Consider the following 19,679-nt stretch of genomic DNA (forward strand, 5'->3'; position numbering starts at 1 on the left):
CGTGTGAATGCTTTTACGGCAAGGCCTCAGGACAGCCCATGTTATTTCCACTCACATTTTCTCACCTGAAACCACTTACATCCCTCAGCCTAAGTGCAGTAGGAGCTGGGAGACTTAACCTAGCTGTGTGCTGGGGAGGAAGGGGGAAGGGGCTTTGTGGACCAGCAGCCTGTGCCAGGGGCAGGGAGGCCAGCGTGCTGGACAGAGGACAAGGTTTGGGGAGAAGTGGGCGGGGCTGAAGGACTGCCGTGTGGTCCCCCCGGCCCTGCACGGAAAGAAGGGTTGTGGGAGCCCCGGTGGAGGCAGAGGCAGACAGGGCGATGGCACTCAGGGTTGGGGGTGAGGGAGGCTCTTGAGGTGTGAACGTGAGCCAACCTGAGGCCATGTTGCTGTGAGCGGTCCAGGCTGCTGTGAAACCAGAGGGAGAAGGACCGGGCAGTCATGGCCACCCCGTGGAATCCCGCGGGACAAGAACAGGGAGACCTGGGGCGCTTGGATGGTGGATGTAGGGGCAGACGTGGGAGGAGATGGAGAACCTGGGCCGCGGGGAAGGGTCTTTGCCTTGGAGGTGGACGTGGAGAGAAGGAATGAAGGGGTCAGTAGGACTGGAGGTGGGAATGTGAGGAAGGAGACAGAGTAGAGGCTGGGAAGCAAGACCGGCCGCCTGGGCCTCCTGGGAGATTACCGTGCTGGGGAAAGGAGAGGGAGGGCGCATGACCTGTAGTCTCCTTTGAGCTGGGAAGGAATGAAAAACATAAGCGTCCGCCCCAGCTCACGATAAAATACAGATCTATGGAGAGCATCTCTCTGCGGTCCTGAAAGAAGCATCTCGGCCTCTTGCAGGTGCTTCGTGAACATTTGTCCAGTGCATTAAGGGAGCCGAGCGGAAGCTGACAGGGATTTCCCCCTCCCCCAGGCAGGCAGGCCACGTGGGGGTGTGTTGATGGTGCACAGAGTTCAGTCTGTCATCCCTTAACCTTCTGCTTCCCTCCCCTGCCCCCTAATCCACAAGGGCTGCATCGAGCCAGGGCCGAAGCCCAGAGAGCAGCTGGCTCCGTGCCTCTGCCCGGCTCTCTGCCTGTTCACCAGTTTGCGACTTCTTCCCCCTCATCCCAGGATCCGGCAGTCTGCCCCCTTTCCTGCTTGGGTTCCTCTTCCCCCAGGCCTGCAGTTTCTCAACTCTTCCACCCTGCTGTTTGTTTCCGCAGCAGGCAGCGAGGCGCCCAGAGGACGCGATGACCAGAGTGGCACAGGCGGACAAACCGAGTGCCCTGGCCACGGGGGCCTTGGGCGCAGGAGGGAGGTTTTTTTTTTTTTTTTTTTTTTTCCAGTACGCGGGGCTCTCACTGCTGTGGCCTCTCCCGTTGTGGAGCGACAGGATCCGGACGCGCAGGCTCAGCGGCCATGGCTCACGGGCCCAACTGCCCCGCAGCATGTGGGATCTTCCCGGACCGGGGTACGAACCCACGTCCCCTGCATCGACAGGCGGACTCGCAACCACTGCACCACCAGGGAAGCCCAGGAGGGAGGTTTTTGATTAACAAAACGTAGGGGAGTTCAGTGTACAGTGAACAGTAGACCTCATTATATCCTCCGTGTAATAGGCGATGGAGGGAGCAGAGAGGGCCAGGTGGTAACAACTCCGAACGAGCTCCAGTGTCGGAACAAAAGTTAAAGCCATCTACATTTGGAAGGCCTCCCTTTTCTTTCTTGTATTATGACCGCTTAGTGACTAAAAGCCCTGCAAGGTATTTCAAGTTCCCGTGTGCATTCTGTTGCTTCTCTTGGTAACTTGCCTGTCGTGTAGTTACCCTTCCCTCGTGAGCCCTTTGGAGGGTTCGTGACGGTGTTTCTGGAGACCACGGACAGATGCTTCCTTCACGAACTGAAACCTCTTCTGGCACGGAGCCGTAAGCACCTGTGAGCATTTGAGCTGCCCCGTGAGAGCCCATCCTGAAAGTAGTTTCCATTTTTCCGTGTTGAGATGAAGACTCGTACCTGTTTTTCTGCATCAAGTGGCTATTTACCCTCCAAGTTTGATCGGTGGCAGGAAGAGCTCAGCACCTGAGGCAGCAGGGAAATACTAAATTCAGAGGGATGGAGTGTGGGGGCCCAGAGTCAGTTTCCCGCTCTGGAATTCAGCCGTGACCTTGGCTGAGAAGAACACTGAGCTTGCTTTCAGAAAGCTGAGGCCGGAGGCACTTACACTTCTCAGGAGAACATACGCGTGGACTTAGGCGTGTGGGCTTCTGATTCCTCCTCTGTAGAAGTGAGGGGCTGGCACCAGATGATGCATCCGAGGTCCCTTCCCCCTGGAACTTGCTGTGTTCTGACACCTGGCAGAGGGTCAGGTGTCAGGTCTCTGGGATCTGAAGGCTCTTAGCACATCAGACTTCAGGGTGTCGCTCATGAGAGGAGGATTTTCTTAATCACGAGCCTTCCTTTCCTCCAAGGGTTTATAATTTGGGGCCTCTGCATTCACTGAATTCGAAGCTTGGACATGGTGGTATCGAGGCCTTGTCTTTATTTATACCATGTGTGAACCTGGAAGGTCATAACTGTCACAATATATGCCCCTGGTCTTTGTGGTTTTGGTTCCTTTCTTTAAATATGCATCCATCCTTATTCAAAATTAAAATATCTGGAGAGGAACTAGAGGAGGGGAATAGAGGGAAAGCCCTTGGGCTGGTGGGGTTACCACTCCCTGCAGGGTCTGCAGTGTTCTCCGTCCCTTTCTTGGGCAGCAAGAGCCTATGCTAGAAGTCAGTCATGGCTATTTTCAGACTGCATGCCGGAGAGACCTTCAACTGTTGTGGGGATCCTTGATTGATATCGAGGTAGCTGCCTTACTCTCAGAAGGTTCTCCAGACTTCCATGCCCAGAGGTACCTCAGCCAGTGTCTTTGAGGCCCTAAAGACCTGGGACAGTGACAGGACTCAGTAAATAAAGGCGTCTCAAAGGTTCTCAAGCACATCAGTGAAACCACTGGGGCTTCCCCAGGTAGCAAGCAACTGAACTCTGTGAAACAGGAGAAGGTTGGCAAACCTGATAGAAATGGATGGCCCTGAGGCCAAGTCTGAGTTTGGTATGAGTGCCATAGTAGGCTGTCCCTTACTGCCTGTGCCGCTGGAGCTGCTGAGAAGTGGGCCCCCCGTACTGTCACATTGCTGAGTGGTAGGCACTTCTGAAGTCATCCTGCAACTGGCAGTTTGAATGTTCTCAGTGGTGGTTCTCACGCTGGCAGCTGGGTGACAGGAGTTCACGGTCTTTCCTGCTGGTGCAGCAAACTTCATGGAAGCCACGTGCATTGGAGTGGAGGGTTGCTACCACCTTGAAGAATGTTACTAAGGAGAATGAAGGGAAAGCTGTTACCAATGAGGGGCATGAAGAGGGCTTTGCTCCTAACATCCTAGAGAATAAAGAAGCCCCAGAGCACAATCAGGAAAGCCAGCTACACAAACAAGGTTGTAATTGGCACTCTGTGGCTGCCTCTCAGTTCTTCAGGTTTGGGAGGCACGTCCTGGACTTCAAGTCTCCTGAGGAGCCCAGCAGGTACATCTTCCCTGAGCAGCAAGTGGCCCTGTACAAGTCCTGCCTCAGGGACTGGTACTGCCTATCAAAAACGGCCTTTGAGCATATTGACTGGGAAGCTTGGACGAAGTTCATTGCTGGTGAAGGTGTCCAGGCATTAGGGAATGATTTTTGTGTGTGTGTGTGTGTGTGTGTGTTACGCGGGCCTCTCACTGTTGTGGCCTCTCCCGTTGCGGAGCACAGGCCCCAGATGCGCAGGCTCAGCGGCCATGGCTCACGGGCCCAGCCGCTCCACGGCATGTGGGATCTTCCTGGACTGGGGCACGAACCCGTGTCCCCTGCATCGGCAGGTGGACTCTCAACCACTGCGCCACCAGGGAAGCCCTAGGGAATGATTTTGATGACGTGAATGGCTGAGGCTGTGGTGAGGAATTATGTAGCTGCCTCCTGCTTAGGGTGAAACAGATTGGCTCTGTGACCTAGTCTATTCTGGAATGCAGGCTGCTTCAGACCAAGGGGAGGGCCGTTAGGGGTTTCCATCGCCCCCGGGAGACTGAAGATGCTTTCCTCAGCCTGGTGGCGTGGGGGAGGGGATGTGCACTGGTCTGGTGGAGACAGGTGCACTTTGACAATCGGAACTGGGTGGAGGACAGCCAGCTCCGTGGAATTGGGGGAGCTGGCAGCAAGGCCAGCATGCTGGCAAGAAGTTGAGAAATTCTCTAGCCACGTACGCTCTGAGCAGGCGAACCCCTAAGCCCTTTCAGCTCTGGACAGCTAATTCACCCTGTGCTTCACACAGCTCAAGACAGCAGTCTCATACCTGTAAGGCCCTCAGGAAGTTACCTCTCCTTTCTGCTATTCCTGGGAGGTTTTTACTGCTTCCTCAGAGCCAAGCTAGACTGTTCGGAACCCAGTTTAGAAACCTCAGCTTTGGAATCTTGTAATTTCTACAATAATCATTGTTCTCACCCTGTTCCACAAGTGTCTGTGGAGCCATTTATATTTACGGTGCAGTCCCGAGGTTGTTGACATGCAAGATCTCCCGTCATGTCAAGAGTTCAATAGACAAAATTAAAAAAAAAAAATTCAGGTATAAGCAAACGAAAAACCAAAATCACAGAGGCCCAGAACAACACATCTGGTTTTACTTAAAAATACTGCAGAGTCTTCTTGACTTCTTGGTCTTGAACCTTGCAAAGGCCCCAGTGGGCACTGACTGGTCTTGGGGCATCCTAGACCATGATGAAGGGGGGAGGGGAGTCCCTCTGCGGTCAGCGGACTCTTGACTCATCTGAGGCGCTTTGGCAAAGTGTTTACAGTGGCGGGAGGAAGAGGGAGCATCTAACTCCTCCAGCCATTGCTCCAGTGCAACCAGCTGGAAGAGGGGATCTTCTTCTCTACATCCAGCAGTGAATGGGTTTGCTTTGCCATTGAAAACCCCCTTACTGGAAAACAATCACTGCTTACAGGTATCTTACTTTATAACAAAGTATATAATTTCATTTTAAAGTAAATGGCCCAAACTCCTAGTGCCCCAAACTAGGGTGGGTCATCCTGGTGCACAGCCTTCTCCTAAATCCAACTGAAGAAAAGAAAGATGTTTCTTATCAATGTGGCTTTATTGTTTAAACAACAGTAAAGAGAAAAAGAAAAATATCATTTTATTCCCTCTCCCCTAGCACCTCAACTATCTTAATTTTTCATTTTTCTTTGGCATCCTGATGCAGATACCACTCTATTTTCTGATTTTTTTTCCTTAATGTTTTGAAATTTCTGCTTAGTCTTCATAACTATTTGTGATGGCCGTACCATCTATTGAGGTGATAAACCATGTTTTCCTTCTGGTTTAGGGATTTTGGCTCAAGTTTATGATTGTGCTATTCTGAGGAACATGCAGTATATATCTTAGAGAGTTTTGCTTTCCTTTTGATAATTTTCTGGTGATAAATTCCTAGGAGGGGACCAAGGGCTCAAAAGGCACCGCCTCGCTCTCCAGAATGGTTGTGTCTGCATATGCTAGATGAGGGAACAGCTCAGACGTTAACTCTTGGTTGCCTGAGTGATGACTACTTGGCCACTTATATGGTATCTTTCAAAAATTTTTAGTGATGCAACTTTTGACCATATCAGTTATTTTCTCCTGCTTATCGTGTAGACAGGCACATTTTTTTAAAGGAGCGTTTTTGACCATTAAAATAACGAGACCAAACATTTTTACTGTGCGTGTTTACACCTTGCAAAATGCTTTCACATCCGACACCTCACTTAATCCTCATGATGCTTGGTGAGGCACTTGGCGGAGTTTTTGTTTTGTCCGCTTTTAGGAAATGGAATGTAGAGGGTCTCAGGTCGCAGGGTGGTGATGAGACTACAGCCTGAGGTGTCCTGGAGCTGCTCTGACCGCCTCCTGCCCTCTTCCCCTGTTTCCACACCTCCAGGACTTCGGCAGCCTGCGGTCGGTCACCTCCCGGTGCGACTTCAAGGCAAACCTGGTCAGGAACGGCTGTGGCGGCGAGTTTGAGAGTCCGGTCAGCAGCACCCAGGTCCTTCGGAGCCTGCCTCTCAGCAGCAAGGGCTCCAGCCCCGCGGGGTCAGACGTCATCCAGATGACGCCGCAGGAGGTCACGGTGAACCTGCGGCCCGGTGAGTGCCCTTGGGGTGGACCTGTTCAAGATGGTGGAAAGATGAGCCGGGCCAGGGAGGGGGGCAGTGGTGAGGTGTGGCCCAGACCCCAGGAAGCAGAGTCCAGGGCCTTTGGGGATGATCAGAGTATCTTTGCTATTTTAAAAAAGTTGTGAAATATATGTAACGTACCATTTACCATTTTAACCATTTCTAAGTGTGTAGTTCAGTGGCGTTAAGTATACTCACAGTGTTGTCTAGCCATCACCACTCTCCATTTCCAGAACTTTTTTGTCATCCCAAACTGAAACTCTGTACCAATTAGACACTAACCCCTCCCTCCCTCCCCCACCAGCCCCCGGCAACCGCCCTTCCGCTTTCTGTCTCTGTGAATCTGATTACTCCAGGTACCTCATAGAAGTGGACTCACATATATTTGTCCGTCTCATCCATGACGTAGCACGTACCAGTATTTCCTTCCTTTTCAAGCTGAGTAATCCTCCATTGTACGTATAGACACATTTTGTTTATCCGTTCACCCATCGACGGGCTCTTGGATTGTTTCCACCTTTTGACTACTGTGAATAATGTTCTTGTTTTTCGTGGGAGGATGCTGGTATGTTTACTCCCTAGTTAATGCAAGTTTCTCGGGGAACGTACTACTGCCAGGAGAAAGTATTTTTTCCTGTCAGCAAATTCCATTTGAATCAGTGACATTCTGAAGGGACGAACTTGCAGAGTAGAGATTTTTTTTTTTTTTTTTGTGACCCTGGAGCCTCTGCCAGCCCTGGAGTTGATTGTGGTATAAGGGAACTGACAGTTTTTGCACACCTACTCTGTGCCTGTTACGTGACCTACCCGAAGGTAGCTGATGTAACTTTACACCTGAGGAGCTGTGTGCTCAAGGGCTCCCGGTCAGAGCAGCGAACCTGACTCAATATTGAGTTTTTGTGGTCGCACAGCTCATGGTTGTTTCTAGCTCACCACTTTTGTCGTTTTGTATTCTACCTATTAGGTCCCTTGCGATGTCAAGGGAGGATGTGAATGTGGCCAAATGAGAAAGTATCACATTGTTGAGAGAAGGCAGCTTTTTTCCCAAATCCCATTGATTTTTAGCCTTTTCTTCTTTCTCATTGTCTAGGAAACCACTGGCAATAACTATTTCCAGGTGGTTTGTTTAGACTTCAGGGCGGCTGGGTCAGTGGGAAGATGAGGGATCTAGTTGGCCGTCCTAGGTTCTGGTTCTGGCTCTGTGCCTAGCTCAGGGGTCCTGGGCAAGCTGCTCTACTCCTTAGCGTCTCAGGGCCTTTGTCACCTTCATTCCTCACAGCCCTGTTCAGGGGCTTAAATGAGACTTTTTGTATAAATGTACTTGAAGAGCTTTAAATTATTGTTTTCAAAGAGCAATGGCCAAGATGCCGATTTTGGAGTCAGCCACGTCTAGATTTGGGTAGAGATTCTCATGTCTCAGAAATGGATCGAGCACAGCCCTGCACGTCTTAAGCTCTTAGTATCGCCTGTTCTTCTTGTTGTCGTTAGAAAGAACTCTGAGTCACTGTGTGTATTTGAGAACTGTTGTATTTTGCTTATTGAATTGTCTTGGAAATAAGAAACAGAAGAAGGGTGTAAGTGGCGTAGAGCAACATAAACTGCTGGATGGCCCAGGGATTAGTGCTGGGATTAGCTGAAGTAACTGTTTTCACAAGTCATCTCACTGGAAGGGACACTTCGCCTTTTGTTTAGTGAGATTCCAAGTTGAGAGAGAGAAGGGAGCCCTTACAAAGCTGTGTGAGTGGGTAGAGAAGAGGAAGCTTTCTGTGAGCCAATGTCCGATGGTATCCTCCGGGGGGAAGATGACTGCCTCTCCCTACGTGGAGTCAGGCTCAGGGTCAAGGGCTCTGACCTAGAAGGGGACATAGGCGTTGTTGTAGACTATTAATATATCAGAACACAGTGTATGATAAGAATGGTTACAACTAACATCAAGGGTGTGTTTTCCTTTTTAACCTAACGGCGTAACAGTCACTTCAAGAAAATTCTTAAAGTCCTTCACTTTAACACTATTTTTCATTCTTACTAGATCTTCTGTCTTTGTATATGTGTTCATATTTCTCATATACTAACAATGTATTTATTATTGTATACTGTTTTCACTTAATTTTTGGAAACAAGGACCAAAATTAACACGTCCAGAAGAGTTAGAGTTTGAGGGTCATCAGCGAGGGAGGTTTTTACTTTTGCAACTGCTCATCTAGAATTACTCTGACCCTGTGGTGTTCTCTCCAAGAAACATTCTTCATGGTGGCAAATCCTTATTCTTTAGGGTAGATTTAATTTAGGGAAGAGTTGGAGGTCAACACAGAATCAGAGATGTCACAGTTTCAATTCCAGTTTTCAAAATCAGAATTCAGGTGTGGCTCTGAGGCAGAGAGACTGTTTGCTTTGACTTATCAACTGGCTTTTAAAACAGCCCCCAAAGAAGTGACTTGATTGAGGGCACCCTCCTTGGACAGAGTTCTCAAAGTTCTCATGAAGTTTATGCACAATGCTTATTTATGCATGAAGCTTAACGTATACTCGATTAAAGAAAGAAATCAGTCTTATTTGGTATAGTCAAATCTCTCGCTAAGCATTATGATTCAGTTTCCAGTATTGGAAATAAATGGGAAACATGATCCTGTGTTTATACAAAATCGTGATGCGAGTGCTGTGTGCAGCTCTGGTCCTACGGAAGGTACGGTGATGGAGAGCGCTTTGCTGTGGCCGTCAAGGTGAAGGAGGGGCTGGCTGCCCTGTGGAGACGCACCCAAGCTCTGAGGGTGTTTCAGTCTGTAGAGATGAAGACTTAGGAGGAGATCACATGATAATCTGAATTCCTAGAGGTCTAGAGCCTTGTGAACATGTTTCTCAAATCTAGAAGCGCTTGAAGCCCATGATGCCTCTTCACATTTTGAAAATTTCAGTAATTATAAAGAGAAGGACAGTCAAACCGCAGATATTTATTTGGGGAAAGGGGAGAATGGTCTGTTGCCATTAACAACATTTTCAGTTTACCAAGCGGGTACTTACTTCAGGGCAACACCCCCGTGACTCAGGAAGGCATTCAGGTATGTAACGATTGGTTTTTCCATTGCGTATTTTTAGGAACGCTTTCCTGTCTCCTCCTTTGCCCTGCTCCCCAATACCTCATAATAGGTATTTGTTGAATGAAGTGTAGCACTTTACTAGCCTCATGCCAGACTAGTCAAGGACAAGCTTCAGCACAATATGTGAGGTACTTCACCAAGGCAAAGTTAATTGTTCCGGGATAAGCCTGGATAAAAAAGAAAGAAAAGTTTTCCTCTACCTTAAGCAGAATTTTTTGTTTTGCTTTGTTTTTTTTTAAGTTGAGATGTAATTCACATACTGTAAAATTCACCATTTTGAAGTATACAATTCAGTGGTTTGTAGTGTACTTGCAAGGTGGTTACAACATCACCACTATCTAATTCCAGAACATTTTCATCACCTCGAAAAGAAACCCTGTACCCGTTAATAGTCACTCCTATCCTCTGCCTCCACGCCATTTTCGGCCCCCGACATCCACTAATCTATTTTTCTATCTCTGAGGTTTTGCTAACTCTGGACATTTCATTTAAATCATATAATATGTTGTCTCTTATGTCTGGCTTCTTTCACTTAAGCAAAATGTTTTTAAGATTCATTGATGTTGTAGCATGTATCAGGACTTCATTCCTTTTTATGGCCAAATAATGTTCCATTGTATATTTATAGATACACCACGTTTTAGTGGATGGGTATTTGGGCTGTTTCCACTTTGTGACAATTATGACTAATGCTGCAGTGAACACTTATGTACACGTTTTTGTGTGGACATATGTTTTCAATAATCTTGATTATATAGCTAGGAGTGGAATTGCTGGATCATATGGTAATTCTATGTTTAACTTTTTCAGGAACTGCCAAACTTTAAGCAAGATTTTGTATAAACACAAGATCATGTTTTCCATTTTGTTTCCAGTCCTGGAAACTGTATGTCAGGATAACAATCTTAAAAAAACCTTAACAAAGGGTATAAAATCCTTACGAAAGGACGTAAACTGTAAAGCATATTGAAATGGTAAAAAGCTAGAGGTGGAGCAGTTAGAAAAGGTTTCCTTAAGTCTTTATTTGCTTCAATCCCTTAGCCTGTTAAAAAGTGACCTCTGATTGGTAGCTTAAACATTTTTTTTAATGTTTTATTTTGAAGTAATTTTAGAGTTGCAAAAATTATAGAGTTCTTGTGTACCCTTCTCAGCTTTTCCCAATGATAACCAGAGTTTGTAATCAAAGCCAGGAAATTGACCTGGGTATCATACTGTTGACTAAACTGCAGGTGATTGGTTGCTTTTGATATGGGCTTCCTGCCAGCCCTCATCTATGCTGCTTTTCTCCCCTCTCCCACGTTCTGGTTGGAGATGGCAAGTACCTGACTTAGGTGTTGCTTCTACTACCCAGACTGACAATGCACACTTCAAAAGACTTGATGATGGATGGATAGTGCTTTGCTATAGACTGAATATGTTGAAATTCTAGCTGACTCCCAATGTGATGGTATTAGGAAATGAAGGGGGGCCTTTGAGAGGTCACGGGGTGGAGCCCTCATGGATGGGATTAGTGCTATCAAAACAAAACCCAAAAACCCTCAAGACCCTGGAGGGTGCTTCCCCCCTTCGGCAAGAAGTCTGTAGTGTGAAACCCAGAAGAGGGCTCTCGCCAGAACCTGACCACGCTGGCCTGATCTCGGACTTACAGCCTTTATAACTGTGAGAAATAAATTTCTGTTGATTGTAAGCCACTTAGTCCACGGTACTTGTTACAGCAGCCTGAACTAAGATAAGACTATTTTCAAGGAAACTAGAAGTGCCAAGCCCTAATTGCTTGGGGTCAGACACTGTGAAGGCCAGTAACTCTCCTGATGGTTCCATCTGTCAAGTGTCAGAATTCTGAGGTGGGGAGTGGTGTTTGGTACAGCAGGGCAGCCAGTGAGGTAGTTCTTTGCTTCTGGGTCTGGATTTAATTCCGGGTACTAATTGCCTTCTGCTGTAGTGAACAGAGAGCTGGATGATAAGTCTTATAAGTTGTGCACTAGGCCCCTAATTCCCTGCTCAGCTGTAGTCCTTTTTTTTTTTTTTTTTTTTTTTTTTTTTTGCGGTGCGCGGGCCTCTCACTGTTGTGGCCTCTCCCATTGCGGAGCACAGGCTCCGGACGCGCAGGCTCAGCGGCCATGGCTCACGGGCCCAGCCGCTCCGCGGCCTGTGGGATCTTCCCGGACCGGGGCACGAACCCGTGTCCCCTGCATCGGCAGGCGGACTCTCAACCACTGCGCCACCAGGGAAGCCCTGTAGTCCATTTTTAACATAGCTGATTTTAATGTTTCTTTCAATTTCTAGCACAGAAGTATAATTCTAGGGAATCAAAAAACTACTTATATTGGGGATAGCGGGAGTATTTATTTGTTGAGACACTACTTTGTCTTAATATTTGAACAAAAATCAATCTTAAAAAACCCAAAAGTTGTTGCTAGAATTCTCTACTTTCATTTTCTGGTAATGTTTGTCATCTGGTATATGTTCCTAAGGAAAAAGCTCACTTTTCACTTTTTATTGAAGGGCAGACAGAAGAAACCTCTAAAAATACATTTCAGAGGGAATGCTGTTGCTATTGATTATGGTGGGAGAATCTACTCTTAGGAACCCAGCAGTGGCAGGAATTCTTTGTGAAATACAGCTGGGGCTGGGTGCGTTGAAAGCAGGAAAAACCAGCAGGACGTGGGAGGGGCTGCTTGCAGGAGAAGCTTCCTCCTCACAGATGTGAGGTGATCAGCTTTTCTCTTCTTCTTTTTTAAAAATATTTATTTATTTGGCTATGTCGGGTCTTAGCTGCAGCATGTGGGATCTTCTTTGAGGCATGCAGGATCTTTCGTTGCAGTGCGCAGGCTCTTCGTTGTGTGTGGGCTTCTCTCTAGTTGTGGCACGTGGACTCCAGAGCGCTTGGGCTCTGTAGTTTGTGGCACACGGGCTCTCTAATTGAGGCCCGCGAGCTCAGTAGTTGTGGCGCATGGGCTTATTGCCCCGCAGCATGTGGGATCTTAGTTCCCCCAACCAGGGATCGAACTCCCGTCCCCTGCATTGTGAGGCGGTTTCTTTACTACTGGCCCACCGGGGAAGTCCCTGATCAGGTTTTCTTTGGGGTTTGCTTTATCCTATCTCTCTGATCCTGCTGCTTGTCCTGAGGCGGGGGTTATGGGGGATGGTTCCAGACAGGAGGGCTGCAGCCACAGGAGGAGACGAGCCTGTAAGGGGATCTTTTTTTTTTTTTTTTTTTAAATAAATTTGTTTATTTGTTTTTGGCTGCGTTGGGTCTTCGTTGCTGCACGCGGGCTTTCTCTAGTTGCAGCAAGCAAGGGCTACTCTTCATTGCGGTGTGTGGACTTCTCATTGTGGTGGCTTCTCTTTGTTGCGGAGCACGGGCTCTAGGCGCACGGGCTTCAGTAGTTGTGGCTCGTGGGCTCAGTAGTTGTGGCTCATGGGCTCAGTAATTGTGGCGCATGGGCTCTAGAGTGCAGGCTCAGTAGTTGTGGCTCATGGCTTAGTTGCTCCGCAGCATGTGGGATCTTCCTGGACCAGGGCTCAAACCCGTGTCCCCTGTGCGGATTCTTAACCACTGCGCCACCAGGGAAGTCCCTGTAAGGGGGTCTTATATGGAGAGGGAGGAGGGGGATACGTGGGCTGGGTGGTGTCACCAGAGACTGGCACAGATCAAGTGTCCACAGTGAAGGTGAGCCCGGCTCTCACTCTCCTGGACTCACGAGAGGTGGCGACTGGTTTAAAGTCTCGGGTGGGGTCTTCCCTGGTGGCACAGTGGCTGAGAAGCCGCCTGCCAATGCAGGGGACACGGGTTTGATCCCTGGTCCGGGAAGATCCCACATGCCGCGGAGCAACTGAGCCCATGCGCCACAACTACTGAGCCTGTGCTCTAGAGCCCGCAAGCCACAACTACTGAGCCCGTGTGCTGCAACTACTGAAGCCCACACGCCTAGAGCCCGTGCTCCGCAACAAGAGAAGCCACTGCAATGAGAAGCCCATGCACTGCAATGAAGAGTAGCCCCTGCTCACCGCAACTAGACAAAGCCTGCATGCAGGAATGAAGACCCAACACAGCCAAAAATAAATGAAAAAAAACGAAAAAAAGGAAATGTTGTCGTTATGATTAAAAAAAAAGTCTCGGGTGGTGCAGAACTGGGTGGCTGGAGGTATTGTTGAGTGTGCATGGTTCTGGAAGTGTACCCAAAGATGGAGAACATGCCCCAGACCCTCTCCCGGCATAGGGCGCCCCTGGCGTGCAGCAGCAGTTTCACCTTCAGTCAGCTAACCACGGGGGCTCCCTCGGTGGGGGAGTTGCGGCACTGTAGCTTAATTCCCGTGCTTAGCACCCTCGCTGAGAACTGGTCCAGAGATGTCAGTCCCTCCAAAATCTGCTGATGTAACTGAGTCCAAGCTCGTACTGCTCACGGCATAACAGGCCAGTAAATTGAGAGGCGAGTTGCTGGGGCAAGGAATAGCAACTGTATCTGGAAAGCCAGCAGACCGAGGAGATGGTAGACTAGCGTCTCAAAGAACCATCTTCCCTGAGTTAGAATTCTGGCTTCTTTAATACTAACAGGGGAGGTGGGTAAGGGCCTGGTTCCTGCCGGACTTGGAAGGGGATGTGTTAATTTCTTCCTTCTTGCAGCTAATCACAGGTAGGCCTGGTCAGGATGTTTCCTGTGAGCTAAACAAAGGTATTTTAGCTTAATGCTCATTACCTGGGAGGCAGGGTTCCCAGAGATGGGTCAATATGTATAATTTAGTCTTATAGGCAACATCCCTTTAGTGATTAACTTGTAGTAGAATAACAAGGTTCTTCCCTATTACACTGACAGAACATTCAATTATTGCCAAGGCCCACTGAGGAGTTTGTAGCATTTAAAATCCAGCATAGATAAGGTAGCCATAAACCCTCATTCCAAACATTAATGATATTACCCCTTTTCTTATACCCCTCCCTTCTTGGAAAACTGGGAGAGAAATATATATATATATATTTTAACCATTTGCAGCCTCCCTATGGGGAGGTGTGTGTGTGTTGTAGTGATCAATTTCTCTTAGAATTTAATGACGAGATTTCTTACTTCAGAATAGATAACCCCTTAGTATACAAAGAGACCTATGTACCACATCTCGTTTCCCTCTTTGCCTTCATGTCTGGAAAATTTGGAGTTAAATATAATACCCAAGGCCGTTAGCCATTCACACTCAAGTTTTTGGCAGAATGTTCTGTCTCTCTTTTTAGCTCCACAGGAAATTGCTTTAATAATTGACTTTCAGGGGAACTGAGGCCGAAGTTTTTCTTGTGTAGAAGCATTTGTATGGTGTTTATATGCTGTCTCCTCAATACCCACAATAATTAGCATCCTCCCCATTTTACTGATCCAGAAACTGAGCAGCAAGTTGAAAGGAGCCTGAGGCCTTGAGCTCTTGGTGACAAGGTCCGGATTCCAGCCCAGCTCTTGCTTTCTGAGGCTAATGTCCACTTCCCTCCCATGGGTGCCTTCCAGCCTCCCTGAATCCAAGCTAGTTCCCTGTTTCCTGGTCCTAAAGTGTTCATCCGTAATTGCTCGTAATCCCGCAAAAGGTGGAAGTGGATTCTGGATTAAAGAAGGTATACCTGGAAACTTGGGGGAAGGGCACAAGTAACAAAATACAGGAGACCTTGTAAAGAGGCCATGGGATTGAACAGAGGGGACAGGATCGCAGGCCCTCCCGCCCCTCCCCCACTACGATGTGGCATCCCGGGATGGGAGGGGCCCTGTGCAGGGACATGGGAACCAGAGACAGCTATTGTAGCAGTCCGGAATTCATTCTGGAAGAAATCTCGAACATTCCTCTGTTTGAGTCAGGCTCCAGTGGCTTTTAAAAATAGGCTCGTACCAACAGGCAACCCAAACTACATCCATCATCAGGCTAGAGCAGCACATGTAAGGACAAGTCGGGGGAAGCAGGCTTGGCTCTGACACTCAGACTACCATGGTAATTATAATAATCATACTTCATCTGGGCAGGCCTTCACTGCTTACAGAACACTCCTTCCCACATGAGTGCTTCACAGCCTTCATGCTGTCGTGCTGTTGTTATTGCCAGTTTACAGTTAAGGAAATGGAGGCTCGGGTTGCACCGCTAGTTGAGGGGCAGAGCTGGAACTTGGACTGAGATCTTGTTAATGAACTAAGTATGCCTCGTCTGGGGTGGGAGGAGGTGCGGGGAGTACAGCGCACCGGGTTCCCTATCCTGCAAGTTCAAGAAGGCTTCGGCTCGCTGGTTGTCATCTTGAGGTGAAAGATGGACGCCTCTGAGACGTGACCGCGGGCAGGTGAGGTGTGGACCCTCGTGCGGGCGCGGACCCTCGTGCGGGCGCGAGGCCACCTTCGCCATTGCACCTTTGAACACACAAAGGACGTCCAGATTTCAAGTGTGTGTAGACAGTTCTGTCCGAAGAGTTCAAGGACACCTCTTGGTGCCTGACAGGCTAACAAGCCTGAGGGCAGATAGGATCACCTGGTAAAATTCACTGCTTGAAGTGGTTTCTGAACAGTGTGTTTTTAGAGGTTATGAACGACGAAGGATCATTGTCCTGGCATGCGTCCTCCAGTTACTGCGCTGACTTGGTTTGGGCCTTTCTGCATACCATGTGGGGCTAGCTTGCAGAGGCCACGCCTGCCAGAAACTGCCTGTTTTTTCATTGTTCTTTTCCTCTGAATCAATTTCTTTTCCCTTTGGCTGTTGACTGCTTATTATAGAACCAAAAGTTATTTTCTCTTTCTTGTAGCTGTAGGCAAATCTAGTAGTGTTTCCTCTTTTTCTTTTCGATGGTGCTAAAGTTTGGAACATGTCTTCCTATATTTATACATATAATTTATGATAATAATGATTTGTGTCTGTGATATCAGATATGCTGGAGAACTAAATACGATTGTTTGATAAATGGCTAGGGAGATAGAAATAGGTGGCCCGGCATAAGCATAAACATTTTTGCCCTCTGGGGGTATTTTAAGTAACCATCTTTGTTTTCCCAGTCTCCCTTGCCTTGTACATCTCTCTTCCCCACCTCAGTTCTTACTAATGTCTGTACCTTTCTTTTGTTAATTTCTTTCCTGTGTTCTGTTTCACATACACCTTTACAGTCTCCTGGCCACGTTCCCATCTTGGCCAGTCCTTTCTCTGAAGTTGGTATGTGCTTGGTGGGCTACTTTCGCCCAATTTGTGTCTGTGGAATTGTCTGGTGCACCGTCCACCAATTACCTAAGCATCCTTTTTGCTGAGAAAACAGAACACTACTAAGGAGATTGGTTCTTAAAGAGTTTCCTTAAAACATGCTGAGGCCTGTGTGTGAAAGGAGAACCTAGAGCTGCATCCTCAGCGCCCATATTCCCTTCGGTCCCTCTGTTTCCAGAGTGGAAAAGATGTCTTCTGAGAGGCACACAGTCACTAAAGCAAAGTCAGAGGTGGACCAGCTTTGAAAGCAAAACCCGTCCCTTCAGCCCCAGCGAATTGAATGACCTCTAACACGCACGGTCTCTCGGTTGGCACAGGTGACAAGACTACCTTCCAGCTGCAGGTTCGACAGGTGGAGGATTATCCAGTGGACTTGTACTACCTGATGGACCTCTCTCTGTCCATGAAGGATGACTTGGACAACATACGGAGCCTGGGCACCAAGCTTGCCGAGGAGATGAGGAAGCTCACCAGCAACTTCCGCTTGGGGTTTGGGTCTTTTGTAGACAAGAACATCTCTCCTTTCTCCTACACGGCACCGAGGTACCAGACCAACCCGTGCATTGGGTGAGTGACCAGCTGCCCTTCTGTTGGGTACTCAAGGATGGGGGAATGGATCAGCGGGAACTGAGCCTAAAGAAAGGCCTAGGGAGGTCATATCTGGGTGCGCGGAGGGAACCTGGCTAAGGTGTTAAATTTGATGAAGGATAATCCAGCTCTGTCCTCCCTCTGCCTGCGAAGAAATAAATTGTTACAAGGTTGCATAAAGATACAATGATGATAGCTCATTTGTTTTCCTGCCTGCCAGACACAGCACTGTTTTCTACATTAATAGATTTTAGAGAGTGTTCTCAGGAGGTGATAGACCCCGGTGATCAGGGAGGGAGCAGGCAGAACAACTTAAACTATCTCCTTGTTTGGAGTGACTGAGATGTTTGGAATAAATGAATCAAAGTCGGTTCCTATTGTTTATATACATAACTATAACTTACCTTGACAAAACAAAATGAAAACCCTGCCCTTTGTAGGTGTGATTTTTTTTTTTTTTTCCAACATAAGTACTTGAATTAGAAAATATTCGACAGGGCTTCCCTGGTGGCGCAGTGGTTAAGAGTCCGCCTGCCAATGCAGGGGACATGGGTTTGAGCCCTGGTCTGAGAAGATCCCACATGCCACGGAGCAACTAAGCCCGTGTGCCACAACTACTGAGCCTGCGCTCTAGAGCCTGCAAGCCACAACTACTGAGCCCTCGTGCCACAACTACTGAACCTGTACTCTAGAGCCTGTGTGCCACAACTACTGAAGCCCGCATGCCTAGAGCCCATGCTCTGCAACAAGAGAAGCCACTGCAATGAGAAGCCTGCACACCACAACGAAGAGTAGCCCCGCATTCGCGGCAACTAGAGAAAGCCCACGCACAGCAACAAAAACCCAATGCAGCCAAAAATAAATAAATTTTAAAAATTAAAAAAAATTTTTTTAAAAGAAAATTTTCGAGAAATTATTAGAGAACAAGAGTTTCTGACTACTGCAGTGAGCAAATCCAAAAGTATGTAATGACTCAAACTTGAAGGAAGTTTATTTTCTGCTAACCTAAGTGCAAATGGGTCTCCTGATCAGTGGACACCTGTCCTCTAAGCAGTGACTCGGGGTCCCAGGCTCCATTGGTTCACATGTGGCTTGTAAGGTCATCATGCCTGGAGGATTGCTCATAGGAGGATCCTATGGACCAGGATAGAGTGGCCTTTGCTCCTACCTTCTGCTCTACAGAGCTGGGTTCTAGCGGGGAGGCTGGGAACTAGGTTAGCTGTGTGCAGTGGAAGAGGAAAGGGGATGGTGAATAGGTCCCTGCCCTAGTGCATTTGTGTATTGGAGGTGGAGGGTCACTTCCTCCAACTCCCCAATACAACCTTTGTGAAGGTAGTTTGTTTCCTTACTGGGCTTTCAAGTGTTTTTTTTTTTTAAAAGAAGATGTGGGGGTAGGAGTTTATTAATTAATTTATTTTTGCTGTGTTGGGTCTTCATTTCTGTGCGAGGGCTTTCTCTAGTTGTGGCAAGTGGGGGCCGCTCTTCATCGTGGTGGGCGGGCTTCTCACTATCGTGGCCTCTCTTGTCGTATAGCACAGGCTCCAGACGCGCAGGCTCAGTAGTTGTGGCTCACGGGCCTAGTTGCTCCACGGCATGTGGGATCCTCCCAGACCAGGGCTCGAATCCGTGTCCCCTGCATTAGCAGGCAGATTCTCAACCACTGCGCCACGAGGGAAGCCCCCTCAAGTGTTCTTTTAAATGGCAAGATTATGCAGTGTGACAACGAGTGATAACCTTCAACTTTTTCTTGACTCATTTCCATGTTCAGCTTTGGTTAAACTTTGGCATGTGAGGCCCCAAAGCATCGCTAGATGAGGAATAGCTAAGACTTACGTTCTTACTAAGTGTCAGGCATTCACTGCACTTCATACCTTATATGGATCATCCCATTTAAATCTCGTAGCAATCTTTTGAGGTCTATAGAAGTGAGCTGTATTTTATTTATTTATTTTATTATTATTATTTTTAAATTAATTTATTTTTGGCTGCGTTGGATCTTCGTTGCTGCACTCAGGATCTCTGGTTGCAGTGAGTGGGGTCTGCGTTGAGGTGCACGGGCTTCTCATTGCGGTGGCTTCTCTTGTTGCAGAGCACAGGCTCTAGGCACGCAGGCTCAGTAGTTGTGGCTCGCGGGCTCTAGAGCACAGGCTCAGTAGTTGTGGCACATGGGCTTAATTGCTCCTCAGCACGTGGGATCTTCCCGGGCCAGGGATCGAACCTGTGTCCCCTGCACTGGCAGGTGGATTGTTAACCACTGAGCCACCAGGGAGGTCCTGGTGAGCTGTATTTTAAAGATGAGGAAACCGAGGCTTAGAAGGATTACACAAATAGTAAGGGGTAGACTTGGAATATGAATCAGGATGAACTACTTCCAGAGTCTGTTTCCATCCATATGATGCTTATTTTTTCCCCATCTAAATCACACTGCCACCCAGATGCTTTCCTTGAGTTTGAGTAATAATACCCATTCCCAAACCACCCACCCTTCTGGGCACTTGCCTAAAGGTAATGTTAGGCTGTGCTGCAGTAACAAGCAAACCCCAGATCTCAGTGGCTCAACACAATGAAGATTTATTTCTTGCTTGT

The 19,679-nt window shown here is 47.9% G+C and overlaps 1 protein-coding gene across 1 annotated transcript in view; it reads left to right on the forward strand.

The window, feature by feature from the left end:
- ITGB5 (integrin subunit beta 5) overlaps nucleotides 1–19,679 on the forward strand; it is a 110,603-nt gene that overhangs the window by 14,180 nt on the left and 76,744 nt on the right. The window contains exons 3-4 of the mRNA XM_060150446.1: nucleotides 5,970–6,174; nucleotides 16,823–17,072. Coding sequence (XP_060006429.1) covers nucleotides 5,970–6,174; nucleotides 16,823–17,072 — 455 coding nt within the window. The remainder of the gene's footprint in view (nucleotides 1–5,969; nucleotides 6,175–16,822; nucleotides 17,073–19,679) is intronic.

The sequence above is a fragment of the Lagenorhynchus albirostris genome, chromosome 5 (genome assembly GCF_949774975.1).
Source record: "Lagenorhynchus albirostris chromosome 5, mLagAlb1.1, whole genome shotgun sequence".
Lineage (NCBI taxonomy): Eukaryota > Metazoa > Chordata > Mammalia > Artiodactyla > Delphinidae > Lagenorhynchus > Lagenorhynchus albirostris.